The 27,996-nt window shown below is 42.9% G+C and overlaps 1 protein-coding gene across 1 annotated transcript; it reads right to left on the reverse strand.

Annotated features, from left to right (window-relative positions):
- Nucleotides 1-198: 198 nt before the first annotated feature.
- STAG3 (STAG3 cohesin complex component) lies at nt 199-27,991 on the reverse strand (the record flags this gene model as incomplete). The annotated part of the gene is made up of 33 exons (XM_079789742.1): nt 199-207; nt 474-533; nt 1,637-1,721; nt 2,031-2,132; nt 2,410-2,574; nt 4,757-4,924; nt 5,017-5,145; nt 5,391-5,539; nt 6,250-6,351; nt 7,107-7,243; nt 7,353-7,521; nt 7,665-7,757; nt 7,839-7,919; nt 8,401-8,488; nt 8,595-8,665; nt 8,785-8,985; nt 9,235-9,324; nt 9,448-9,540; nt 9,792-9,895; nt 10,084-10,189; nt 10,343-10,457; nt 10,716-10,823; nt 11,139-11,218; nt 11,449-11,547; nt 12,040-12,163; nt 12,976-13,049; nt 16,057-16,208; nt 16,645-16,849; nt 17,371-17,447; nt 19,312-19,408; nt 25,688-25,804; nt 26,392-26,494; nt 27,822-27,991. 33 exons carry the CDS (start codon nt 27,989-27,991, stop codon nt 199-201), a joined length of 3,723 nt encoding a protein of 1,240 aa, XP_079645868.1.
- Between the last annotated feature and the right edge of the window lie 5 nt (nt 27,992-27,996).

Here is a 27,996-nt window from a genome sequence, read left to right on the forward strand (position 1 = left end):
GGACTTAAGGCTTCTCTATGCCAACAACATCAGAGAAAGCATAGGTTACAAAGGCAAAGCCCACCTCTTCTTTCCCTCAGAGACCAGGGGCAGGGCCTGGAAGTAATGATTCCTTTTGCTTCTTTTTCCTGTTTGCCTTTTCCAAGTGGTTATATTGTTGAGGTGTCGGGTGAAGATGGAGAGGGGTGCAGAGTCATGTCAGAAATCCTGTAATGAGAAACATGAAAGGCAAGCACAAAGACATTACCACAGCCACAGGGCAAAGATATGACTGCAAGGTCCTACAGATGACAACTCCCCTCCTGACTTCCTCCCAGGGCGATTCCTAAAGCTCTGGACACAGCTGAGAGGGCAGGCCATGGGCTGTGGCCTTTCCACCTATTTGACAGATACGCAAGGTACCTGCCAGAATCTCCCAAAGACACACAACTCCTCTTACCCTGCCTTCCACAGTCTGTTTTGGGGCCACTCACCTCAACGTTTAGTTCTGTAGAATCTAAGAGGTCCAGCCCAGGCTCACTGGGGGAAGAGTGCTAGAGAGAATGTGGTCAAAAGTCAGAAAGGTCCTTCCCTACTCCCATCACATTGCAAACAATCACCAAGTTCCCTTTCCAATAACAAGTGTAAGGGCTGCAGTAGGTCTCTGAAGCAGTCAGGAAGGGAAGATTAGCAAAAGCAGGGTGGGCAGGAGGTTCAAACCTAGACTTCCCAAAGTCATCAGAGAAGTGCCTCTTCTTCTGATCTGCAGACTAAGTCCCTTAAATTCATTCCATTTTGGAACCTGAGAACGGAATTTTTCCTGAGGGAATTTTACGAAAGACTACAGAATTTTAATAGACACGTTGCTCTCTAGTCTCTGGTTTAAATATGTCATTGTCTGTTTTTTCCTTCTGAGCATAAGACCTCCATTCCTCTGATTAATTCCATTCTTTCTCCCTCTTCAAAGAACAGATAAGAGAGCAGAATAATAACAGCAGTGGACACATAATCCTTTTCCGTTTATTATCCTTTTTGTATTTTTTTCATTTTGTGTTTTGTGTAAAAGCTCCATTTTAAAGATGAGGAGGTTCAGAGGGGTTAAAGAGCTAACTAGATAAAATGGTGAAACTGTGCTTTTCCTACCAGACTGGCAGCATTTCCTCCTGGGGAAGCAATCAGGCTGGGGTAGAAAAGGGAGTGAGTGGAGGAACAGGGACTGGGGCAGCCCTCTAGGAAGACAGGAAGGAAGGCAGGGTGCCCATGTTGCCGTGCCGGTGCTCATACATTATGAAGAGACTTATTGAATGGGCTGCAAGGTTGGACTAGATGACCTTCTATCTCTAGCTCTAGAACTCCTTTCACTTCTTAGATTCAGAGGAAGAATTCTTATTTGGAGATTGAGAGGGGGAATGCTATTCCAGTACTTTTTGGTATTTGAAAATTTATTTGCCCTATTTTTTAAATAAAGATAAATCCTAGCAAAGTGCAAAGCAACTTACAAACCTCCCTCCTTTACTCTGTGAATCTTTCAAAAAGTCCTAAGGAACATTCCGAGACAAAGGCATCATCAGGACTGATAGAGCAGAATCACTCTAGTTTCTCTTTCTCATATGTGCCTCTAGTTCTAGAGGGAGAAGGGAATGCTGGCTCCACTCACCTTGTCTGGATCTTGCCATTCTTCACCTGACTCATTCTGAGTTTCTAACTCTTCTTTGTCTTCGTCCTCTTCCACAAGGCTGAGTCTGATGGCAATGGTATAGAGGTTTCCAAAGTGCTCTTTAAAGGCCCCTGAGAGTTTCTCAGAGGCACCCCAGGGGAGCAGGTGTAAGCAGAAAATAAAGCAGGCCTTTAGGTTCCCATTCCTGCTTTAATCAGCAGCCCTACCCTTATCAGTTTTACATACTAGGGTTCCACATTATATTAGAAGCAAGTGTTCGGTGGCTAAAACAATTCCAAGAAGCATCGGCATAGAAGTATTGGATAAGGGGAGAATCCCTTCATTGTGGCTAACAGATCTGAAGTGAAGATAGAAGATGAAAAGAAAAGCTCACCGGGTCAGCTGGTTACCCAAACCAGGACCTGAAGGGTTGAATGGAGTCTGGGAATGCTGTGGACTCAAGAACCTTGACCTCTGGGTGCCTGGAAGTAGTTGGCTGTTGGGAATAATGTAGGATCAGTGACAATAAATAAAAGTAAAAGGTAAAAAGAGGTAAGGTGGCCAGCATTAAAGAGGAAAAAAGCTCAGAGTATAGGGAAAAAGATTAAAAAAAAAAAAAAAAAGGAGGAGGAGGAGGAGGAGGAAGAAAGGATTGCATAAGGACCCAAGAATGAGGGAGTGCTGTAGGGGAGAAAAGCAAAAACAGTAAGACAGAGATGGCAAGACACCAAAGTGGCAAATCAGACACCCAGATTCTCTCCCCCAGTCCTCACCTTTGGGTAAACTCTGATTCTGAGCTGCCTTCTTCTTCCATCTCTTCCAGCCCCTCCAAGGGCTGCCTATTCTTCACAGCTGTGGAGGTGAGGGTGGGTGTGGGTGGGACGCTGTTCAGCTGTAGGCTTTCCTCCTGGGATGAAGAGCTGTCCTCTCTGTGCTGCCTGGAGGAGCCTGAAAAGAAGCAGATGTCCATATATATTAACTGTAGACCAGGTACTGCCACAAATGTTCTTACCTTTCAAGACCTGCCAGGATTTGGTTAGAAAAAGTTAAAAAGAGAATGAAAAACCTATGTGGCCTCATTATGTTATGACTAAAATATGACTGTAGCCCTATGTACTAATGTATAGCCCTATATACTGAAAGAATAAGGCTTACAGAATTACATATATCTAGCTCTTTCCATCTCCAGCCGCCATGTAAATATTCACATCTCCATTACCTTCCCTTCTTATGGCCATGCTTGCACAAAGAAACCAAGAACCTGGAAAGTGAACTGCTACTAGCTTAAGTGGAGGACAACAGGAAAGAGACACACCCATGAGCTTGTAACCCCAGAGAGGAAAACTTGGGCCTCCAGGTGGGTTCTTCTAATGTCCCCAGCCTATTAATGGAGGCACCCAACCCTTGGGCATCTCCTCTGCTCCACCTTCCCTGGCTTCCTTAGCCATTCAAGTTCACAGCTTTAAATAGCAACTCCCAAATTCATTCCAGTTTTTGCCTCTCCCCTGAATTCCCAATTCTTATCCCCAGCTGACTGTCCAACATCTCCACCTGTAATAACATAACTAATACCAAAGCCCTGATCTCACTCACGGCCTTCCCCATCTCACTTATCACCAATGCCATCCTTCCAACTGTTAGGCCAAAATTCTTGGGTGTCATCCTCAACTCCTCTGTCTTACATCACACATCCAGTTTGTCAGGAAGACCTATTAGTGATATCTTAGAAATATATCCAGTATCTGGCCATTTCTCCTCCTTCCTCCAGTCTGTCATTTCAACAAAATAACTTTTGTGTTTCAAAGGATACCATAAAGTAAATGAAAAGACAACCCAAGAACGGGAGAAAATTTTAGGACATCATATCTGATATGGGACTTGTATCTAAAATATATAAAGATCTCTTGCAACTCAACAATAAAAAGACAAATAAACCAATTTTAAACAGAGCAAGGATTAGAATATTTCTCTAAAGAAGATAATACAAACAAATGGTCAATAAGCATATGAAAGATACTTAATATCTTTAGTTATTAGGGAAATGAAAATTAAACCACAATGAGATACCAATTCATAGCCACTGGGAGATGAGTAAAATAAAAAAAGATAGACAATAACAAGTATTGGCAAGAATGTGGAGAAACTGGGGCTCTCATACATTGCTGTTGCGATTGTAAAATGATGCAGGCACTTTGGAAAACAGTTTGGTAGTTCCTTAAAACATTAAACATGGAGTAACCATATGACTGAGCAATCTCACTCTAGGTATAGCTCAAGAGAACTGAAAACATATGTCCATGCAAAAACTTGTACATGAATGTCCACAGCAACATTATGCATAAAAGTAAAAAAGTGGAAACAACCCAAATGTCAATCAACTGATGAATAAATAAAATGTGGCCTATCTATACAATGGAATGTTATTCAGCCATAAAGAAGTATGAGGTACTGATATATGCTAAAGCATGGATAAACCTTAAAAACATTATGCTAAGTGAAAGAAGTCAGATGCACAAGGCCACATATTATATGATTCCATTTACATGAAATATCTAAAATAGGCAAATTCAGAAATATGAAGTAGATTAGTGGTCTTGCCTAGGGTTAGGAGATGGGGAGAATGAGGAATGACTAATATTTTTAAATGTACACTAGAAAACATACTAGCACACCAAACTTGTGATTTCTAGGATATCACTTAAGATGACACTATATAAGAAAATCAGTTTAAAGAAAAAACCTTAGGTAAATTATACGATAGGTAGTAATCTGAAGGTAAAAAATCATGAGAGTTGTGTAAAAATATTTGAAATTTATAAAATAACAGAATGAAAGATGTTAGGAAAGGGCACTCCAAATATACAGATTTCTTAGTTCAATTTTTGGTTTCATTATTACTTTCTAATTGATTTTTCATAGAGGTTTGCTATTTTCAGTTGGCTAAATAGACCCTGATAAAAATTAGTACCCTTAATGATAGATGTTCAATGAAATATTTTTTATTTAACCAAAGGCAATAGTTTGAAGGAGGCTAAAGACAATATGCTTCTTATCCAGGTAGTGGCAATAAAGGAAGTAGTGCTGGGGACCCTGATATCTATACACACAGCATATATACACAGCACTTTACCTTCAATGCGCCTCTTCTTGGAGTGGGGGTAGCCCTGAGGGCTGGCCTCTATTGTGTTCTCGACAGGGCTGAGGGAGTGGCAGTAAGTGGTGACTGAACTCCAGGGATGGCTGGGTGCCTGGGGGACACGCTGCAGACACTTTTCCAGGTAGGAGAGTCTAAGCAAGGGGTGTGGATGAGGAGGCTGAAGTGATCACTGGGCCCTCACCATCCCCTTCTTCCCTAATCCACTTCTTTACCAATAACTTACAGCAGCTGCTTGTCCTGATGAAAAAGTCGGGGGGAAAACTCTGAAAGGAGCTCCAGGAATGCTAGATTTGGAGGCTGACCGGAGGAACCAGCTGGAGGAAGCTCAGACAAGGAAAACTTGATGCCTTCCCTTGTTGAGCAGAATTATTTTAGGAAGATAGTCCCTTCCCACTTCCATCCCAGAGCTGTCCCAGTATACCCTCCTCTTGTCACCAGCTTGTCTCGCACAGCTACCCATCTGCCAACCTGATTGCTTTTTCTCAACATGCTTATCCTCCCTCCAAGACCTTACTCCCAGCTCTCCCTTATAAAGGCTTTGGTTTAACCCTCTTAGGAATATTCAAGAACATTGACTTCCAACTAATACTGGCTTACTTGTGTAGCATGACCACAAGGTCACGGTTCTGTAGCTGCTGGGGTCCAAAGCTCAAGGCAAACCTCCGTGCTAGGTCTCTCATCTCAATGAAGGCTGGAAGCTCATTCAGGCCCTGGGGCCCATGTTCCTGCAGCAGTTCTGTGTACAACTGTGTCCAAGAGACATGATACATTTGGGAAATGGAGGAACAAGGTGGAAATAGAAAAATAGAGCATTCCTTCCTTTGCCTAGAAATTCTAAAGGACTTTGGATACTGTCATTTACATTTATTCTTTCTTTCCTCCCAGACACTATCCCTACTCCTGACCCCTGCAGCAGAGAGAGCCTTCACCCCTGCTCTATAACAATAAATAAAATTGTCTGTAGCAACCAAAGGAGGTTAAAAAGAACAGATTAAAAAACATAGAAATTCCCTATCACTTTATTATTGGTACTCCGATGTCCCAACTAATAGTTAAATTTCTATTGAGTTAGGGTGGAAGCTGCCTGTCAGTTAAAAAATACTTTCTGCTCTAGCCGAGTGGCTCAGTTAGTTGGAGCACTGTCCTTTGCAACAAAAGGTAGTGGTATTGATCCCCTATCGGGGTGCACAGTGGAGGCAATTGATCAATGTTTCTCTCTCACATTGATGTTTTACTCTCTCTAAAATCAATAAACATATCCTTGGGTGAGGATTAAAAAAAAAACTTTCTATGTGTCTAGTAGTTATGGAGACCTTTATGTAAAGCAACAGTGAAAATAAATCAGTTCCTGCTCTAAAGGATTTCTTATCCTAAAGGGCTGGGGGTGGACAGAGAATCTGTAAACTATAGGAAAGGCATTTCATAGTTTTGAGGCACTCTAGGCAGAAGGGAGTACCTGCTTGAGGCTCAGCAGCAGGATTCGGGAACAATGACTTCGGTCAATCTGCCTTGCTCTAGTTAATGTTTCCTTGATAATGTCACCATAGTCATTGTAAAACTGAGGGAGAGGAGATGGAAAAGATAGTGTTTGACTATAAGAAAAGACCATTTCTTCTTCACATTCCTAATTATGTCTCCTTCCAAAAGTCACTCAGGTAGGGAAACATAAATCTACGTGTATAACAACTTAGACTAGACCTTAGCTATAGCCAATAGGTGTAAAACCCCAAATAAATCAGAGTTAGGCAAATAAATAAGGGAAGAAACTCTGCTCTGAGCCCATTTCTTGGAGAATAGTAAGCCTGCTAGTGCATACTCTTATCCAGCATTGAAGTCTTTACTGTTTATCTCACACCACTAGAAGAGACGCTCCATGTAGAAGGAACTTTGTCTATTTTGTTCACTGCTTTGCTCTTAGTGTTTGGAATGGTGTTTGGCACATAGTAGATACTCACTAAACAGAAATTAATGCAATGGTGGGTTGAGGAAACTAAGATACACATCTAGGTATCTTGTTAAAATTGATCCCACTTCCATTCTTTTTTTTTTTTTAATTCCTAGATTACCCCATTCCATAGATTGGGGTCACAGAAATGGATATGTCCCCTCCAATGAATTTCTTCCTCCCAAATACCTTCTCCCATGATTATTGACTACGAAGTCTCTTTTCTTTGTTCCTTTATTCTAAACTCCTATTGCCCTTTCCCTCCTACTTCTCCCTTAACCCTGATACCACAATCTCTCCCACCCTCCTTTCTGTAATGCTACAGTGTCTGCATTCGTGCCTGTGATCAGCTTGGTGCCTCATTGTACCTTGTTATAGTGTTTGAAAACATCTGAGGCTGCATCCATTTCCAGCACCCCAAAAAGCAACAGCTTGCAGAACCCAGCCAGGAGGCGGCGCCGCTGATGCAGCTGCTCTATCTGTAAATGATCCTCCTGGGAATGACCTGGCTCATATCAAATACAGAATGGAAATATCAGAGTCACAGATTTAGGCCTTTTGTCCTATTTGCCTGAGGCAGGCCCAAGCCCTAGACCCTTCCTGAGCCCCTGTACCCTTGACCATTTCTCCAGGCTGGATGAAGATGTGGTCCATGAGGAAGCTGGCTAGCTCAGACTGGAGAGTGGCATCAGGAAGAAAGACAAGGGGCCTAAGGAAATCGCGTCCCCCCACAATCATCTGAGGGCTGAAGATGATAAGTATATCACTTAATAAGACAAAAGCCTGTTAGGGGGGAAAAAAAGAATGCTTAAAAAGGACAAAACATTGGTTAAGATCAAAATTACACAACTAATTTCTCCTTAGGAAAGCATTCCTCAAACCATGGAAAGACTTGTCTCCTTGGTCCCACTTGATTAAATGCTCACCTGTTCCTGGATCTCAGGATCCACATCTGAGAGGCAGCTCTGGCAGAGTTCACAGAAGGCTACCATCCTGCCCTTCAAACTCAATAGCTGTTTCTGTGGAGATAGTGGTTCAGGAGCAAGAATGAAGACACAGCCTCCTTCATTCCCATTCCCCCTACTCAGACCCATATTCACCTGGGAAGCACCTGATCCAGAAAGGTGGGTTAGTGTCCAGAGAATGGAAAAATAGACAAGAGTCAAGGCTGGCAGGATCACCTGTAACAACCAAATGTTACAAAAATGAGGATGGGTCAGGAGAGTAAGGGGAAGATAGGGAGAGAGAGAGGGAGAGGTACACACAAAGCAGTAAAAAGAGGCAAAGGGGGGGAAGGAAGAGAGAAAATGAGATTAGGGAGATTCAATTCCTTTTTTTGATAGAAAATAAGTGATTCCAGACAATCTTAAGATATTATTATCCTGAGTAAAAATGTCACCTCTCCCTAATTTATCTGAAGTCTCTTAGAATCTCTCAGTCTTCTTATCCTTGACTCTCAGGAAACCAAAAGGATAGCTGTTTTTAGGCAGTGGAAAGTACCGTACACCTTTCAAGAGTGAAATGGAAGGACAATGCACATGTGATCTTCCTCCTTTGTGGTCTATCCACATCTCTGGAACTGGAAAATCCTGAGAGAGTTTTTAAGAGACGGGGCCCTTAAAAACTCCTCTCTGCCTCCACATCTCCAACTTGTCTACTTGCCTGGCGAGGAACCGCTCCTGTGTCCACAGCCTTCCGGAGGAGTCGATAGCATGGCTCATAGAGCTCCCATTGAGTTAAGTCATGAGCACTTGAGGGGGAAGGAAAGGGAAATGTTATACCAGAACAGAACTAGAAGAGTCAACTCTGTAGAAAACAGTAGAAATCGAAGAGGAAGGAAGAGGTAAACTGCTCACTTGTAGAAGGCAGAGAGGCGCTTCAGAGTGGCTGCCAGACTGTATACCTCATCCTCATCTAGGAAGGATGACTGAGGACGAAAGAAGGTCCATAACTGGATTTTTCCCAAGAACTCACTGATCCAGGTTCCCTGTCTGTGGCCCTCTCCCACTCGAGTGTGGTATGTCCTGTCATTCAGCCCACTCCTACCTGCAGCAGCTCTTCAAGTTCCTGCTGGAAACGGTCAGCAAGCAGATCCACTAGTTGGCTGCGGGCAAAGTCCACTCGGCCAAAGAAGGTGAACTCAGGATTACAGAGCAGATAGAGGGCATGAGCTCCAGCTTCCAGCACTGCTGGGTCTGCATGCTTCACCACAACCTCTTGGAGTTGCTGTAAAAACAGCTCCAGGTGCTGATAGAAAAAAGGGGGCAGAAGCTAGTACTGTTAGAAAGGTGGGGAGGACCACTCTTCTGGAGGGGAGTATAGCTGAGGGAGGTAAGAAATTGGGTTGAAAGTATTAAACTTCAAAGATAAGGTACCTAAGAAAGGGAAGACTGATTTTTCTGAAACCCAGGCTTTTTGAAAAGAACCAGATATTAGCAGGACCTTTGGCCCTGACAGGGAAGCAACAAGGTAGAGGAAATACATCTTCCTCCTCACCTTCTCTAAGCGCCTGGTGCAATAGATGTTGAGGTCAAAGTAGTTAAGAAGCTGGAGCAGGGGAGCAACCTTCTCTGCATCAGCCGAGAACTGTGATTGAGAGGGAGACCAACTCATTAACTAATATATTGTTAATTCTTACTCCTATTCTTCATGAGGCCATTTTCTTTTCATCCTGTCATTCCCAGATGTTGAACATTTGGGCAGTTCTACCTTGGCCAGGAGCTGAGGTAACAGGGGAATGAGGTGCTCAGTCAGCTTCACCTTGTCATCCGCTTGAATCTTACGTTCTTTAGGGGTTAAGCCCTGGAATTAGAGTCATTTGGGGGTGTGGGAAACGTGTGGAGAAACACTGGGTCCAGTTGGCATGTATGTGTATCTCTCCTCCCCACAATCTTATCTATTCAGGAAGGAAAAGAGAATTCAGTAGCTCCCTTCAGATTTTTCTTCTTCTTCTGGAAATGGAATTCTTTGAGGGGCAGAAAAAGGATAAAGATGGATAATACCTGTCTGGATTTAATATTGCCAATCAACCCACCCCACCCCTCATGCCATACCTTCCTCCCAGTGACCCGTCCCACAGGCGGGTGACCCTCTGAAGCTTGCCGAACACTGGACACAAGGATTTCTATCAGCGTGCTCTCCTGCACATCGCCCAGGTCTGGGTTGGCAGGAGGATGAAAACACAAAATCACAGATTATCCATCCTCCATCTCTGAGTCTTCCCCCACTCCTGTGCCGCCACTGCCCATTACACCTCTGCCTTTTACAATACAGGAAAGAAATATCTGGTTTCCTACTAGGAGGTCAAAGGCACCCCCCCACCCCCAGCTACCATATGACACGCACTCTGGTCCTTCTCCAGCAGCAAGCTTGTCAGACTCTCCCAGTCCTTCAGCTGAGACCCTGCACAGTCCCACAGGCTGTCTACTAAGTAAGCAGCATGGTCATGGAGCTGTGGAAGGAGGTATACATTAAGTTACTGAAGCGACATTATAAAACTCTAGGAAGTGGCACCATGTCTCTCCTTCCTATAGTGCCAGCTCCCATCCTTCTCTATCTGCAGCTCTTATGCACAACAGCCAAACAGCTCCTTCCTATACATCACCTCACTCTCCACAAAGAAGGACAGCAGAAGGTGGAAGAAAGTCCTCTGGGTGTGTGGACTTCGGCGCCGCTCTCTCCCACCCACCGTTCTTGCCTCGTACTCAGGGTAGAAGAGCCTGGTAGAATGGACACAAAGAAAATCACAGCATGGGAAGAAATAATCACCATAGAGGGAAGAAATACTAGTAAACCAAGGAGAGGTATGAAAAGAAAACAGGTGCAGAGCTAAGGAAAGCCCCAAGGAGCTGAGAGGGAAAGTCTCTGAGAGAGACTTTAATAGGTATGGGGAGTTCTTAGCAAGAGCAGCAGCAGGTGAGGGAGAGAAAACAACAGAGGATGGTGTTAAAGAAACACATGAAAGGAGCCCCACTCACTTCCAATACAGAAACTCCCCCGCAGCAGAGGCCAGGGCTCGGTTAGAGGCGTACACAACAGGGTAGATGCTCTCACAGTCTGCATCTGTCAGCACCCCTTCCATGTTCCTGTCAAGAGAAAAGGAGAAAAAGCAGATGGATATGGATGTAGTCTTCTAGCACAACAGAAACAAAAGAAGCAAAAACTATGAGTATTAACTCACAAAGTACTTTTAAATGAAGCATGGAAGTATGGAGAGAGAGAGAAGATAGAAAAATTTCCCCCTGGAGTTCTTGCAACTTAGAAATGACCTATGTCTTTCAACCTGTACATAAGGAAGAGTCAACCTGTGCTAGATGGAGGGACAGTACCCTGGAAGGACCTGTCTGATGCTGGAAAGGTAAAAGTCTGAGATGCTTGCTTCCCCACTTCCCAGGACTCACTTAAGGATAAGTATTAGCAATCTGACAGCCTCCACTGCCACATCGTACTCTCGGTCCATGACCATGGAAACCATTCGGTCCTGCAAGAAGGAAAACATTGATCAAAACCTCACTGTACCCACCACACCCCCTCCCTCCAAATCATGTTCTTTTAGTATTTGATAGATTCCTAAAGAAAGAAAGAGAGTAGAAGCAGATGCTGGAAGAGCTACAGATACTAGTATATCTAAGAAACAGAAATAGAAAGATGAGGTGGGGAAATGAGAGCCACAGGAAAGAGTCAAACACACAAGTACTGTCCCAATTTTACCTTGAAGCGGCTGGTAAAGAGCTCTAGGCGTGCAGTCAAGTCCCGGTTGCTGTACAACCCTTTGAGAGCTTTCAGGCATTTCAGACGAACCTCTCGATGCTATTGAGGAAAATGGAAGTATGGCTGACTACTCCTCTACTCACCCTCATGGGTCTCCGTATCCACCCCCCCCACCCCGCCTCAAATTACTCATTCTGTGCCTCAGTGTCCTCTATACCAAGGATTCTGAGGTACCTAAAAGACAATGAACAGCTATCTTATTATTTAAAAAAATAAAAGGATCACAGCAGAATTTAGCAATCATAATGAGAAGGATCTCTGGTTATCACACTAGCACCTGCATTACCAACTCATCAATAACATTCTTGCTTTTCTTTCTCCCCTCTACTCAGGTTTTGAGGTGTTTTACTCCTTGGATAGGTCTTTCTCTCTTCTTAGCCTACCTCTCCAATACAAGGTTCAGTGCCTTGATGGGTTGGTCACTGATGACTAGTGAGACACCTAAGTGGCAGGACTAGGAAAAGCTGAAGTATCCTAGGGCAGGGAAAAGAATGAGGGGAATAGAGGAAAGGCGACTGACTCAATTCTCACCTTATCATGCAGGGTCCAGCCAATATATTTTAAATAGCTATCAGTGAGGAAAGAGCTACTGTAGCTTTGCATCCAGGACCCGAGCTCCTCGATGCAGATAGCACGAATCTCAGGAAGGACATCCCTAGGCATAGAGAGATAAATTGACCCTTATCACCTTCTCTCCATATTCACTTTCCCTCCTACCAGATAATCTCCATCATAGTAGAATTTATTTTCTTGACTAAACACCGTGTACCATGCCTTTCATTAACTCTTCCCGATGTAAATATGATAGATAAAAAGTAAACATTTTCCTTCTGTTACCAGCCCATAAAATAGTTGATCTTATCCTCCCTGCCCTCTTTAAAAACTGATTTTGGAAGTTAATTTAATCATTGGCCAAATAGTGTTTGTGTTTTAACTCCACTTCAAGAAAAGATTGAATTAGCTAAAGGGTTCTGAAAAGATACAGGGTAAAAATCTAGTTAAGAATGAGAAACAAATACAGATGAATTTTTTAAATTAATTCTTACCCGTTCTTTAAACAGTATAAAACTCCCCACATTTAGCATAGTGAAACAGCAGGCTAGGGTTAAAAAAGGCTTGCCAAGCTGTACACCCTCAGAAAATCCCTGCCTTTTTTCTCTCTGCTCTTATCCTCTCTAGTCTCTAGCCCCAGGACATGGGAGACAGGGAAGGTATTGGATAAAGTTGGAGCAGAATATTCAGCAAAGCCCTATGCCCTTATTTTCTCTCCCAGAAGAGCTTATAAGATCCTTTGTAGATGGGGACAAACTAAACATTATTAATCTAAAATATTTGTTAGTTTTTTCTCTAGCTGTATTAGTTCTAAGACTAAACAAATAATTCTGAGTTAAGGAGGGAGCCTTGTTACTTCTATCGACTCTATAACCAAGGACCAGCTGCTTCAAAGAGAAGAGCCCATTAACCCACCTGTACCGATGTACAAAGACACCTCTGAAGAGGGCATTCATCATCCCCTCAATCTCCTCTTGGTGCTCTTGGAGCTGGAGGAGAGGAAGGAACAGGTCAATTTCTCAACAATATAAGGCCACAAAAATATTTTAAAAGTATGGCTTCCACCAAAACTGGTTTGGCTCAGTGGATAGAGCGTTGGTCTGCGGACTGAAAGGTCCCAGGTTCGATTCCGGTCAAGGGCATGTACCTTGGTTGCGGGCACATCCCCAGTGGGAGGTGTGCAAGAGGCAGCTGATCGATGTTTCTCTCTCATCGATGTTTCTAACTCTCTATCTCTCTCCCATCCTCTCTGTAAAAAATCAATAAAAAAATATATATTAAAAAAAAAGTATGGCTTCCACCTACTTTATATTTATTACAAAACAATCTGAACCTTGGTATCTTATGTTCCCTTTAAACCTAATTCTGGAAGAAACTGTATAGTTAACTGCTACCTCAGAGGCTTCTTTATGTTTGGAAACAATAGTATCTCCTCTGCACCTGGTTATTTTTACTATCGTTGGCTATTCAGAGGCCCTAGTTGGTAGTTACATGTTTTTGACTAACAAGTGAGAAAATGAAATTTTAGTAAATGTAGTTTGTTTGACAGAAGATGTGGAAGTAGCAAAAAAGAGAAGGAAGAGATTAGATCAGGGGTGGGGAAAGTCCGGCCCACATGCCGTGTAAGGCCAGGAAATCATTTGGTCTTGCTTACCAAGGCATTAGGGGTGAGTTAATTGTTTAACTAAATATAGCAAGCTAATTTTTAAGTTGATAATTTTGTATGACCATGAATGATTTTATAAATATCCAAATGGCCCTTGGCAGAAAAAAGGTTCCCCACCTGTGAATTTAGATCAATGGTTCTCAACTGGAGGCCCCCCAGGGGCATTTAGCAATGTTGGAAGACATTTTTGGTTGTCACAACTAGGGGTTACTACTGCCATCTAGTGCTAGAAATCAGGGATGCTGCTAAGCATCCTGCAATATCAGGATAGCCCCCGCAAATGTCAATAGTGCCACTATTAAGAAACCCTAGACTGGATGAATAATAGATACTAAAGAAAAATAATTATAAGGAGAATTACAAGGGTTACAGGGTATCAGAACTATAAGAGAACATCCTTTAAGGCAACTAACACTATGTCTTCAACAAATCAATATGTATACTGGGGAAAAATGGGGATAGGCAAAGGTTCTGTTTAAGATTAAAAGAGACTAAAGACACATAACAACCAAGTAACACACAATTATTAATTAAATCATGGTTATATCTAATCAAATATTAAAACCATTTGGGGAACACATGAGGAAATTTTAATATAAATTGGAATTAGAATCTATTAGGGAATCATCATTAGTATTTTTGGATGTGAAAATGCTATTGGGATTATGTAGGACTACGTCATCTTTTAGAAGATATATTTAAGTCTTTAGGTTGAAATACAATATGTCCACAATTTACATAAAATAGTAAAAAAACAAATGAGCAAATATTAGTTGTTAAGTCTAGATAATTTGTATATAGTGTTCGTTCTAGCAGTGTCTCTATTTTTCTGAATTTTTGAAAATTTCAAATTTAAAAGAAAAAGGAGAGGGAGGAGGAAAGGAGGAAAGGTAGATCATCAGTACCAAATTCTATAGAAGTTTGGAAAAGGGAGATTGAGAAAAGGTCATTGGCTATAGGGATTAGGAAGTCACTGGTTTAAGAATTTCAAAGAAAAATGAGAATGGAAGCTAGGCAGCAAAATGGATTCAGGTGTATATAAAGATAAAGTTAGGAAATACTTTCTCAAGGAGAGTGGAATGAAAGAATGATTCAAGTGCCTACATATAAGTGGAGAGAAGAAACCGTGGGGAGAAAGAGATTGAAGACAAAAAGGGGAATACTTGAAGCAAGAGCATAGAGAAGTAAAAAGAAAAAGACACCAGTGTATTCTTATAATACAACATGCCTAAGATTTGAGATAGAACTAATACACACAAGATTTAAGAGCATACTGACAGTGAAAGTTGAAAGAATGAGGAAAATAAAAAGTTTCCTTCTCTAATGATTTAGCACAGATGAAATCTTTGGCAAGGGTTGGGAAAATGATCAATTGGTATAGTTAGATTGGTGAGTTCTGCCACCTCATGGTGGGGAAGTCTCAGATACCAAGGGAGTGTGTGTGTATGTGGCGGGGGATCTAGTGTCTAATCTCATAATATATACAGCTGTTTAAAGGTTAATCAGTGTTAAAGATTATGTTAGGGCTTATGTCCTCCAGTGGTCTTTTTTAAGTGCCAGGCTAGGCAAATTTACTTATCTCATTTAAACTTCATAAAAAGGTAGAATTATCCCCTTTTTAAAGAAAAGGAAACTGAAACTTAGAGGTGTTACACAAGACCATGAACTAGTAGGTAATTGGAACAGAATTTTAAACCCAGGAGTTACTGAAAGGCCTGTACCCTTTCCATTCCTTAAAAACTTGGCTCCTCCACATCAGTGGTTGGCCTTAGTACTCTTGTGGTGACCTGTTGACTGTATACTTGACAAGAAAGTAAAAACTTAACTCCTTGCATGATATGTAGGCACAACACCTAAATACTTCTGATAATGAATGCAGACAAAGGAAACTGAGTAAAAATGAAATTATAGAGAATTCCTAAAATTTACTCTAAATTAGAAATGATAAAATTGAGCCCACATCCCAGAAACAAGATGAGCATGCAATGACCTCTGAAGGATGGGTCTATTAAACTATTGCCAGTCTCCATTATTCATGATCTGAAAGGGTGCTTGGGGACCTGTGCCTTACCAGAGAAAAGCGCTTGGGGACTGATAACGCGGGCTGTGGCAACAGTGAATGGAAGATGGGAGAGAGGGAGGGAAAAGACAGGGGATACCGTATTTTCCGGCGTAAAAGACGACTTTTTAACCCAGAAAAATCTTCTCAAAAGTTGGGGGTCATCTTATATGCCGGGTGTCATCTTATAGGGTGGGTATATCCCAAACTCTATATTTTAACTGGAAAAGTTGGGGGTTGTCTTAACGCCGGAAAATATGGTACTTCTCACCTCTTTGCGTTTCTCCAACAGGCTCTCCAGCCGCTCAGGTGCTCTCTGTCCTGGAACCTTGTTTCGTTCAGCCTCATACTGACGCTGATTGTTGTCTTTGTGCAAACTCAGTTGGAGGGCTACTCTTACCAGAGAGGTCATTAGCTTCATGGCTTTGAGTCAGGAAAAACAAGATAAGGGAATCATTACTTACTAATATGTAATGTAAGTCAGGGGAGAGAAGGTAGGTTAAAAAAATAAGGGAATAAAAATCAGTGAAAATGAAAAGCTAGAGCAGTGTGGCCCTCAAATATCAAGACTATTCTAGAGTGGACTTTTCTTTCTCCCTAACACTGTTCAGCTTTTTTTTTAATACTCAGCATATTCCCAGTAGTGAGTTATGAGAAACATAGTAAAGCTGGAAATGGTCACTGTGTTCCACCCTTTTTTAGAACTCCACTAGTGAGAAACTAATTGGATTTGGGATAAAAGAAGCATGGCCTTGAAATAAAGAGCTAAGATGCAGGTACAAAAGAAGATCCAGGACTGGAGAACAGAAGAAAGCCCTAACAATCCACAGAACATTTATAGAGTAAAATGAGTGCTCACCAGCCAGGGTGCTAGTGTGACGAAAGGCACGGACTTGGGAGTCTGACAGGCCAGTGAGCAGGGAGATGAGGTTGTCCATAGGAAAGCCATCATAAAGTAGGCTATATTGGCACTGATAGACCAATGTCTTCACAAATTCACAGAAACTACCCTGGAACTTCTTCCAGGATGGACCTGGAGCTGTCAGAGGATAGTCTCCTGAGTCCTATAGAGGGTTTGAAAAGAATGGGAACTTTATTACCAGGTCTATGAAGCCATTGGGACATTGGATGCCAAAACCCAATGTATAGTCAGGTCGGTGTAGCTCAGTGGTTGAGCATCGACCCATGCACCAAGAGGTTGCTAGTTCGATTCTCATTTAGGACACATGCCTGGGGTTGTGGGTTCGATCCCAGTAGGGGCCCACAGGAGAAAGCTGATCAATGTTTCTCTCATTGATATTTCTTTTTTTCCCCTCACCAATATTTCTATCTCTCCCTCTCTTTAAAAATCAATAAAATCACAATTTTAAAAATCCAGTGTATAGTAAATATGTTATCTCTGTTATACCTCATTTCCTGCTTTCTCAAATATAGAGGCATATTCAGATAATATCTATGGATCCTTTTTGCCCCCACACGACTGAACTTCTAAAAGCTATCACATTTCCCAGAATCAGAAAGAAGGGGATAATGAGTCTTGTGTTTTGAAATGAGTGGCATAATGATCTTGGTCTTCTCTTTCCACCTCATTAAACTGTTCTGTTAGGTGCCTGATGATCTCCGAGTTTGACAGCTTCTTAAACATCTCAAGGGTCACAGTGCCTAAGGAATGGAAGAAATGAGGTATTTACAAGGAAAATAACTGGACACCATGACTATTTACATATACATCTGAAGATGAGCTAGGGAATATATTGAAAAGAACTTAGGTGGGGAATCAGAAGACCCAAATCTGCTATCATCTAACTGTATATCTGCTATAAGGCAACCATTCTAGAAAACCCAAAGGAATCAAGCAGTGGAAAACTGCAGTTACAAACACACACACACACACACACACACACACACACACACACACACACACAGATTCTGGATTCTTATAATACAACACTAGAGGCCCGGTGCACGAAATTCGTGCATGGGGGGATGTCCCTCAGCCCAGCCTGCACCCTCTCCAATTTGGGACCCCTTGAGGGAAGTCGGACATCCCTCTCACAATCCAGGACTGCTGGCTCCCAACTGCTCGCTTGTCTGCCTTCCTGATTGCCCCTAACTGCTTCTGCCTGCCAGCCTGATCACCCCCTAACCACTCCCCTGCCAGCCTGATTGATGCCTAACTGCTCCCCTGCCAGCCCGATTGCCCTTAACTGCCGTCCCCTGCCAGCCTGGTCCCCCCTAACTGCCCTCCCCTGCTGGCCTGGTCCCCCCCAACTGCCCTCCCCTGCAGGCCTGGTCCCCCCCCCAATTGCCCGCCCCTGCCGACCCAATCACCCCTAACTGCCCTCCCCTGCCAGCCTCATCGCCCCTAACTGCTCTCCCCTGCTGGTCTGGTCCACCCCCCCAACTGCTCTCCCCTGCAGGCCTGGGTCCCCCCCAACTGCCCTTCCCTGCAGGCCAGGTCACCCCCAACTTCACTCCCCTGAAGGCCTGGTCACCCCCAACTTCCCTCTCCTGTAGACCTGGTCCCCTCCAACTGCCCTCCAATGCAGGCCTGGTCCCCCTCAACTGCTCTCCCCTGCAGGCCTGGGTCCCCCCCAACTGTCCTTCCCTGCAGGCCCGGTTGCCCCCAACTTCTCTCCTCTGCTGGCCTGTCACCTCTAACTGCCCTCCCCTGCAGGCTTGATTGCCCCCAACTGCCCCCCTTGCAGGCCTGGTTCCCCCCAACTGCCCTCCCCTGCAGGGCTGGTTCCCCCCCAACTGCCCTCCCCTGCAGGCCATCTTGTGTCCACATGGGGCAGCCATCTTGTGTGTTGGAGTGACAGTCAATTTGTATATTACTCTTTTATTAGATAGGATGTCTAAGACTACCTGGCCCAATCAATTAGGTCATGGCCTCTAGTGGCCCATAGCTTCAGTGAAGAAATACGCTATGAAGTGGCTGAGAAATAGGAATAAGAAAATAAGCCCTAGCCAGTTTGGCTTTGGATAGAACGTCGGCCTGAGGACTGAAGGGTCTCGGGTTCAATTCTGGTCAAGGGCATGTACTTTGTTTGCAGACTCCTTCTCAATCCAGACCCTAGTCAGGGCTCATGCAGGAGGCAACCAATTGATGTGTCTCTCACATGGGTGTTTTTCTCTCTCTCTCTGTCTTCTACTCTCTCTTCCACTCTCCCTAAAAATCAATGGAAACATATCCTCTGGCGAGGATTAACAAAAATAAATTTAAAAAACAATATTTCATCTAGAGAGAGGAAGACTAAAGGGTATCTGATGGAACCATTTTAATTTGTGAATATTATTAGTATGATGAATTATTTTTCCACAAAAGGTCTTGTCTCCAAACCAACATAGTTCCCTACTAGATCCCTATTTACCAGTTAACAATATAGTTAAATAAGTTAAACTTTTCTTATGCTTTAACTTTCTTCCTTCATTTAGGAAATGCTTAATCCTACTCCTCTAAATGGAAGTTTTATAACATAGTAGCAGAAGACTAGAGACCAGAAAGGGGTAGGAGTGTCCTCACCTTTACATCCACAAGATCGGATAAAAAAGTTAATGAGCTCTAGGAATCCTGAATCCTGGTTTTGCTTGTAGCTCTCCAGCCACTCATCCACCAAAGACTAGGAAAACAATATGGATGATTTATATTTTTGGCACTATGACAAGCTATAAATCCTGTGTGATCTTCCCAAGTGAAGCATCTAAATTTCTGATTAAATCTTTAAAAAGTCTTTTAAAATTTATTGCTGAACTGGAATGAAAAGTAAAATTCCATATGGCTAAAAATGAAGTGAAGGTAGCAATCCTTAGAGATAAGCAAACTGACTGGTGCCTGGAGGTTTCTATTAAAGCCTGGGAACCCTGACTTTCTGTCCAGATGGCTGCATGGAAATCAGAGCATAGGCGATTGAGCCTAAGGGCTTTCCAAGAAGAGTAGTCCAAAAGGAGGCTTCTGCATAAAGCTAGGTCCTGCAAAGAGTCACATCCTCATGAAAGCAAGAATGAAAAATAAACCTACAGGTCAGAAGAAGACAAGAAAACTAGCCAGCTATGACCTTAGTGTGAGGTGGAGAGAAAAAATAATTCTTCCTTGAGAATTCATAATCATAAACCAGCTCTCAGATCTAAATTTTCAGTCCATATTCATACTATCTATATTATCAAAATAATCTCAATCAGAGAATTTACACTGAGTGGCCAGATTATTATGATCTCTGAACGCATAATAATCTGGCCACTCAGTGTACTTCTTTTGAGTACCTCATTTTTTTTTATATCAAAGATACTATAAATCGTGCACCTGATCAGTTTTCCCCTTTGCACTGGCTGATAGAAAGCTCAGGGCAAGTAGGTGGTGGATCTCCAGCAAAAGTCTAGAATACTTTTGGTACTCATTTGAGATACAAATACACTGAGTGGCCATATTATTATGTGTTCAGAGATCACAATAATCTGGCCACTCAGTGTAATTAAAAGTGATTCTGAAGTGTCCCCAGTTAAATGCAGATTCCTCTCTTAAAAACCCAACTTTAGCCCTAGCTGGTTTGGCTCAGTGGAGACTGCGGACTGAAAGGTCTCAGGTTCAATTCTGGTCAAGGGCACATGCCCAGGTTGCGGGCTCGATCCCAAGTAGGGGGTGTGCAGGAGGCAGCCAATCAATGATTCTCTCATCATTGATGTTTCTCTCTCCCTCTCCTTTCCTCTCTGAAATCAATAAAAATATATTAAACAACAACAACAACAACAACAAAAAACACCCAACTTTAACCCAGGCCCTAAAGAATTCCAACACACAGAGCTCCATGGAAAATGAGTGGATCACAGTAAAACCTAATAAAGAAACAAGGCACTGAAAGTAAGAACCAGCAGGAAAAACAGACAGCAGAAATATATTCACAGACTTTAGACATTGAAGTTATCTATAATAATAAAAGCATAATATGCTAATTAGACTGGACAGCTGAACGATCTTCTGGACGAAGCCAGGGCTGCGAGGGCCGAGGCAAGCCACCATAGCTGCGAGGGTTGAGCCCCTTGCACAAATTTTGTGCATCGGGCCTCTAGTCAGATTATAAAATTACTAGAGGCCTGTTGTACAAAGATTCGTGCGACAGGCCTTCCTTCACCTAGCTGAAAGCACCAGTTTTCCTCTGGCACCCGGGACCCAGGCCTTCGCTCTGGAGTCTTCGCTGACTCCGGCCAGAGTCTGCAGGCTTCTCGCTGACTCCAGCGGAGTCTGCAGTCTAGTCTGCAGTCTTCGCTTTGCTCTGGCTGGAGTGCCACTCCTGTAGCTCCCTCCACCCACTGCCCTCCCCCTCATAGCAGGTGTCCTGGAGCGGCTGGGGGGCAGGGCTGCCACCATCTCTGTCCTGCTAATTTGCATATTCCCTCCTGATTGGCTGGTGGGCATTGCAGAGGTACGGTCAATTTATATATTCCTCTTTTATTAGTGTAGATTTTGCTTACTATGATTAAAAAAATGAAAGAGAAGCTTGAAAGTAGAAGCAAAGAACAAGTAATTTTGAAAGGAACAAACAAAATTTGCTGGAGAAATATAATAAAACTAGAGGCCCGGTGCACGAAATTCGTGCACGGAGGGGGGGTGTCCCTCAGCCCAGCCTGTACCCTCTCCAATATGGGACTGCTTGAGGGATGTCCGACTGCCCGTTTAGGCCCGATCCCGGTGGGCAGTCAGATCCCTAAACGGGCAGTCGGACATCACTCTCACAATCCAGGACTGCTGGCTCCCAAATGCTTGCCTGCCTGCCTTTCTGATTGCCCCTAACCGCTTCTGCCTGCCAGCCTGATCACCCCCTAACCACTCTGCTGCCAGCCTGTTTGCCCCCAACTTCCCTCCTCTGCCGGCCTGGTCACCCCTAACTGCCCTCTCCTGCAGGGTTGATCACCTCCAACTGCCCTCCCTTGCAGGCTTGGTCCCTTTCAACTGCCCTCCCTTGCAGGCCGGGTGCCTCCCAACTGCCCTCTCCTGCTCGCCATCTTGTGGTGGCCATCTTGTGTCCACATGGGGCAGGATCTTTGACTACATGCGGGCAGACATATTGTGTGTTGCAGTGATGATCAATCTGCATATTACTCTTTTATTAGATAGGATAGAGGCCTGGTGTAGGGGTGGGGGCCAGCTGGTTTGCCCTGAAGGGCGTCCCGGATAAGGTGGTGTTCCCTTGGGGTGTGGAGCGGCCTGAGCGAGGGGCCTGTGGTGGTTTGCAGGCCGGCCATGCCCCCTGGCAACCCAAGCGGAGGCCCTGGTATCTGGAATTTATTTTCCTTCTACAATTGAAACTTTGTAGCCTGGAGCAGAGCCAACCCTGGGGCTCCCTCCAAGGCTGGCAGCCATTTGTGTTGGGGTTATAATTGAAACTTTGTAGCCTTAAGCGGGTGGGCCCGGCCAGGGTGTGGGGAAAGCTTTGCTTCCCCTGTTGCCGGCGGCAACCCTGGCCTGCTCTCTCAAGCTCCATTCTGCCGCCATTTGTTTGAATTTTTTTACCTTCTATAATTGAAACTTTGTAGCTTGAGTGGAGGCTTAGGCCTGGCAAGGGCAGGTGGAAAGCTTGGCTTCCTCTGTTACCTAGGAAACCTTGCTCTCTGTGGCTGTAGCCATCTTGGTTGGGTTAATTTGCAACCTCACTCTGATTGGATGGTGGGCGTGGCTCGCGGGTGTGTCGGAGGTATGGTCAATTTGCATATTTGTCTATTATTAAATAGGATTTAAAACTTCAATTAATAAATTAAAAGCAAACTGGACATAGCAGAATAGAAGATGAGTAAACTGTATTATTAAGTAAAAGAAATTATCCAAATGCAGCCAACCCAGAGACTAACAGAAATAATGAAAGCGCTATTAAGAGACATGGAGAATATAGTGAGAAGTTCTAATGGTATCTACTTGAATTCTAGAAGATAACAGAATGAGGAAGAGGCAATATTTGAAAAGAATTTTCTGTAGTTGTTGAAAGACACCAGTCCTCAGAGCCTGGACACTAATGGATCTCAGACATGACCAAACATCCATAAAACAAAAGCAAAAAACGTTTTGAAAATCGTCACAACAAAAAGAGATCACTTAAAACGATTTGCATTTAACATAAACAAAAACATTTACAAATTAGATATGCACAAATACATTAGCCCCTAGCCATATCTGGCTATTAAAATTAAATCAAATAAAAATTAAAAATCCATAGCCACATGTGGCTAATGGATACTATAATGGAGACAATGGTGATCTAGAACATTTTCATCCTTACAAATTGTTGTAATAAGCAATGCCAACTTAGACTGATAGCTGACTTTCAGTAGCAATAAGGGAAGTTAGAAGGCAGTGGAATATTATTTTTAATGTGCTAAGAGAAAAAATGTCATCTTAGAATTCCATACACATTAAAGAATCTTTCAAGAATAAAGCAAAAAAATAAGTTTGTTAATAAGCTCTGAAAGAAAGTTTAAGGGATAAACATTGGAAAACAAGAGAATGATTCTGTATGAAAAATTTGAGATTTTAGAAGGAATGATGAACAAAGAAAATGATAAAAATGTAGACAAATATAAACAAATATTGAATAAAATAGTAATGTTTCATTTTCTGGGAGAGGAGAAATAGACACAACTAAAACACTGTACACTAGTATGCAAACTGGAAGGAGCAATTGGAATTAAAATGTGCTTAAGTACTTATAGAAGATGTAAATCCAAAAGCAAGCAAGGAAAGAGGAAAAGAGAGAGGAAAGGCAGGATAAAGTGAAAGTACATAAAATGGTAGAAATAAATTAAAATATATCAGTAGGGACAATAAATAAAAATGAATTAAACTCTCCTTTGATTGACAGAATGGATTAAATCCAGATATATTCTGTATGCAGAATACAAATTACAAACATATATAGATAGTAAAGGGATAAAAAAAAAATACTAGGCAAATATTAAAAAAATAAATAAAGCTAGTCCTAGCTAGTTTGGCTCAGTGCATAGAGTGTCAGCCTGCAGACTGAAAGGTCCTGGGTTCGATTCTAGTCAAGGGCACATGCCTGGGTTGTGGGCTCGGTCCCTAATAGGGGGTATGCAAGAAGCAGCCAATCAATGATTCTCTCTCATCATTGATGTTTCTATCTCTCTCCCCCACTCTCCCTTCCTCTCTGAAATCAATAAAAATATATTTTAAAAATAAATAAAATAAAGCTAATGTAGATATGTTAATACAAAACAAAACAATTTGTTGTCTTAATGTTTACAGATAAAGGAGTGTCATTATCTATATATATAAAACCCTAATATGCAAATAGACCAAACAGCAGAACAACCGAACAACTGCTATGATGTGTGCTGACCACCAGGAGGCATGCGAGGAACATGGTGGGCATTAGCCGTGGCAGGACAGTGGAGCAGGTGAGTGGGGGCGCTGGCCCTGCTAGCACCCACAGCCAGCGCCCAGTGCTGGTCCTGATCGCTCAGTTCCATCAGCAGTTGTGAGCAGTGGCTGCCAGCCCTGAGGCGTGATTGGGGCAGCAGCCACAGCTCGCACCCGCAGCTGGCACTGGCCCTGCTTGCACCTGCTGCTGGCACCGGCCCCAATGGCTCCGCGCCGTCAGTGTGTGGGAGTGGCAGCTCTGGGAGCAGCAGCTCTGGGAGCAGGGCTGTCAGCAGACAGGGGACCAGGGGCGTGGCGGGAGGGGCCAGGCAGGGCCATGGAGGATGGGCTGAGACTTGCCCCTGTGCCCACCACAGCCTTGTGGCCCACAGTTCCTTTCAAGGTGCATGAATTCATGCACTGGGCCCCTAGTATGACAATAAAAGGTTTGATTTACCAGAAAACAAAGCCTCAAAATATTTAAGGCAAAGATGGGTATGAATACAAAAAGAGTAATTGAAAAAGTTACCTTTTTACACACCTCTCTCTGTAATTGATATATCAAATAGACCAAAAAACACCTCAAAACCCCCTTAAACTAACGGTGGAAATATCAAAGCAGTATCACATTTAACACTTTGATCTCACCTAAGAGAACACTGGACCCAACAACTGGAGAACACACATCCTTCAAGCACATGTGAAATAGTTTCTGGAAAAGGACTAAATGCTGCCATAAAGCTAGTCTCCAAGTTTCAAAGACCATATTTTCTAACCACAATGCAATAGCGTTAGAAATCAATAACAAAAATATAAATAGGAAAACGCAATGCTTGAAATTTTTAAGCTTCTAAAAACTATAAAAATCTACATTACCTATCAACATGGGTGAATATCAAACAATTAAAATAATTAAGTCACATAAGACTATATAAAGAATGATCCATTTGTTTAAATTAAAGAATACATTTCCTGGTGATAAAACTATAATGTAAAGACAAGGAAATAATTAATAGAAAATTCACTCTAGTGGTTATCTCTGGGTAGTGTGGGGGTAGGGTAGAAGGAAGATATATAAGGGTCTCTATAGCACTATTATTTCATTTCTTGAGCTAGGGCTGGAGTTCTGAGTGATCATTTAAAATTTTTTACATACTTAAAATTTTTTAATATACTTTATTACAGAATTACAATCAGCTATAAAAAATGTGAGGTGGGGAAAAAAGAATTAGGTGTAACTGTCAAGAGTAAACTAAAAAGTGATAAGGGTGAATAAGTTGCCACCTATATCCAAGCTCTCTTTCTAGATTATCCAATGCCTCTCCCTGCTTCATTGCTCTGTGATAGTTAGGAAAGGAACAATCTCTCTCATCTAAGGTCTCCCTTATTTCACTTCATGATCTTATCTGTCTTTCCTGATACAGGTTATGTTCACTAAAATGTCCACATTAAATCAAGTTTGTAGACACTTGTCCTTATCTTTTCACCCTACGAAAGGTGAGATGGTATCAAGAAACAGAGTGAAACACTGTTTTACCTGCATGTCACTTTTGGCACCTTTCACAGCATCAAAGAGATCACTGGCTGGTGGCTCTGATTCTTTCTGGCTATGACCACGTACCATTCGAGACCCCTTCTTAGGATGTTTTGCCACCTAATAAGTATAAAGAGATGAGGAGTATTTTTAAAAAGTGACGTTAACATCATCACATAGGTAGGCTTAAGCTGCCAATTATATAGCAGTTTGAGTTACTGCTTAGATCTGAAATAATTTTTATATTGTGAACTTTTTCTCTTAAAAAGTCCCTTAGCCCCCTTCTTGTTCCTCTGAATCTTAATAACCCTTTTTTTATATTCTTTTCTCTTCAAAATTTGCCTTCTTCTTACTCTGTCTCTTATAACTCTTTTAAAAAAATGTTTTTATTTACTTCAGAGAGAGGAAGAGAGAGGAAGAGAGAGGGAGAGAGAGATAGAAATATCAATGAAAGAATCACTGATCGGCTTGCCTCCTGCACACCCCCTACTTTGGAACAAGCCTGAAACCTGGGCATGTGCCCTGACCGGGAATCGAACCATGACCTCCTCGTTCTTGGGTCCATGGTCTACCTCTGAACCACACTGGCCAGGCTCTTAAAACTCTTTAACAAGTCTTGTCCTTTCATCAAACATATCTCCTGAGCCTCTTTGAGGTTTTCTCTGGCTGCTTCCCAGACCAGGTTTGAAAACAAAAAATTGACTCACAGGGGTTGTTTTGAGCGGTCGTTTTGCTGCTCTCTTCTTCACATTGCGTCTTGAGCTGTCTTCAAAGTCACTGCCTTCATCAGCTGACAAAGAATCACTATCCCTATAAGGGAATGTGGTTCTCCTTAAATATAACACTCCAGTTCCACCACAGGAAAGGGTAAATAAATTATAATTTCTTTTTATTTCTAACTGTACCCCCTCTCCATGTGAAAAATATATCCAGATTTTCTTCAGGAAGACATGAGCTTACTGTTAGCCAGTAGGGACAAAGTCTTAAAGGAAAACTCACTTGAATAAAGCAATGGAGATAAAGAATGAGGACCTAAAATCCTTTCCTAATAGTCTCTAAATCTATACTAGTATACATAAAAGCCTAAGCAACTGTTACCACTGAATGACCAGTCGACCAGTCGCTATGACGCACACTGACAATGCAGGAGCTGCCCCCTGGTGGTCAGTGTGCTCCCACAGCCAACTTCCCAGGGCTAGCCAACCTCCCCTGGTCCCGCCCCCCAGCTGGGGAACCTCCTGCCATCCCTCTCCCTGTCCCCCATCCCCAGGCCCCAGCTGGCTGGGCCCCAATCCGGACTGGGCGAGACAGCCCTGATAGGCCAGCCAGGCCAGGGAACCCACCTGTGTATGAATTTTGTGCACCGGGCCTCTAGTAAGAAAATAAAGTAATATTTACTTAAGCAGGTGGAGGGATCACTATGTGGAGAAAAGTGAGCATGGCTTGGGAAGTCATATATTACTCATACATAAACAGGAGATTAATATGGGCCTGAAGTTAAATTCTACCCCTTGAAACAAATTCACAGTCTTATTGATTCCCATTAAGTTTATAACACAGATATAATCTGGTTCTGAATAGTAGTACTGTCAGAAACAGAATGATTTGGAGGAAGTCAACTGAAATAACCAGGGGATAAATCAGATGTTTGTATACGATTATTTTTTTCTGGAAAGATGAAAAAACAAGATATAGTATTATAACCTTCACAGTAAAAGCTCAAAAATGGTAACAAGGGTAGATGGACCTGTATATAAAATTCCCAAATAAAATCACTAAAGGACACCAACTACAAAGTGGTAGTTACCTACTACATGTCAGGCAACAAATAAAGAACTCTTTGCTTCCTCTTCCCCTGTGTCCCTGCTTCCACCAGAGGTGGTACATGCTGAATATACAAATGTGTTCAAGAAAGGTCTGACGAGTTGGGCGATAGATTTAGAACAGCGTGTATCATTCTTAATGTCTGCAACATGTAGGACAGATAGAAACAGCCAGCAGAACTGGAAGGGGGCACTGTTGTGAACCAGCAGGGCATCTTTTACTGTCACGTTGGTAAAAAGACAGAGGGGAAAGCTGCCGACCAGGCAGGCAAAAGCCAGACAAGCGAACAATTTTTTTTGCCAACTCCACTCACCCCTCTGAAGTCTGGTCTGAGTCCCTGTCATCACGGGGCACACTGACATACAAACTGGATGTAGACAGGCTCCTCGGCCCACCTCGCATTGCTCGTTGCAGTGGGGAGGACAGACTGCCTGGGGAGGAGGAGCTACGGAGCCAGGAGGCGGCAGGTCGAAGGGTAGACATGGCGG

This window comes from Cnephaeus nilssonii (genome assembly GCF_951640355.1).
Source record: "Cnephaeus nilssonii genome assembly, chromosome: 2".
Taxonomy (NCBI): Eukaryota; Metazoa; Chordata; class Mammalia; order Chiroptera; family Vespertilionidae; genus Cnephaeus; species Cnephaeus nilssonii.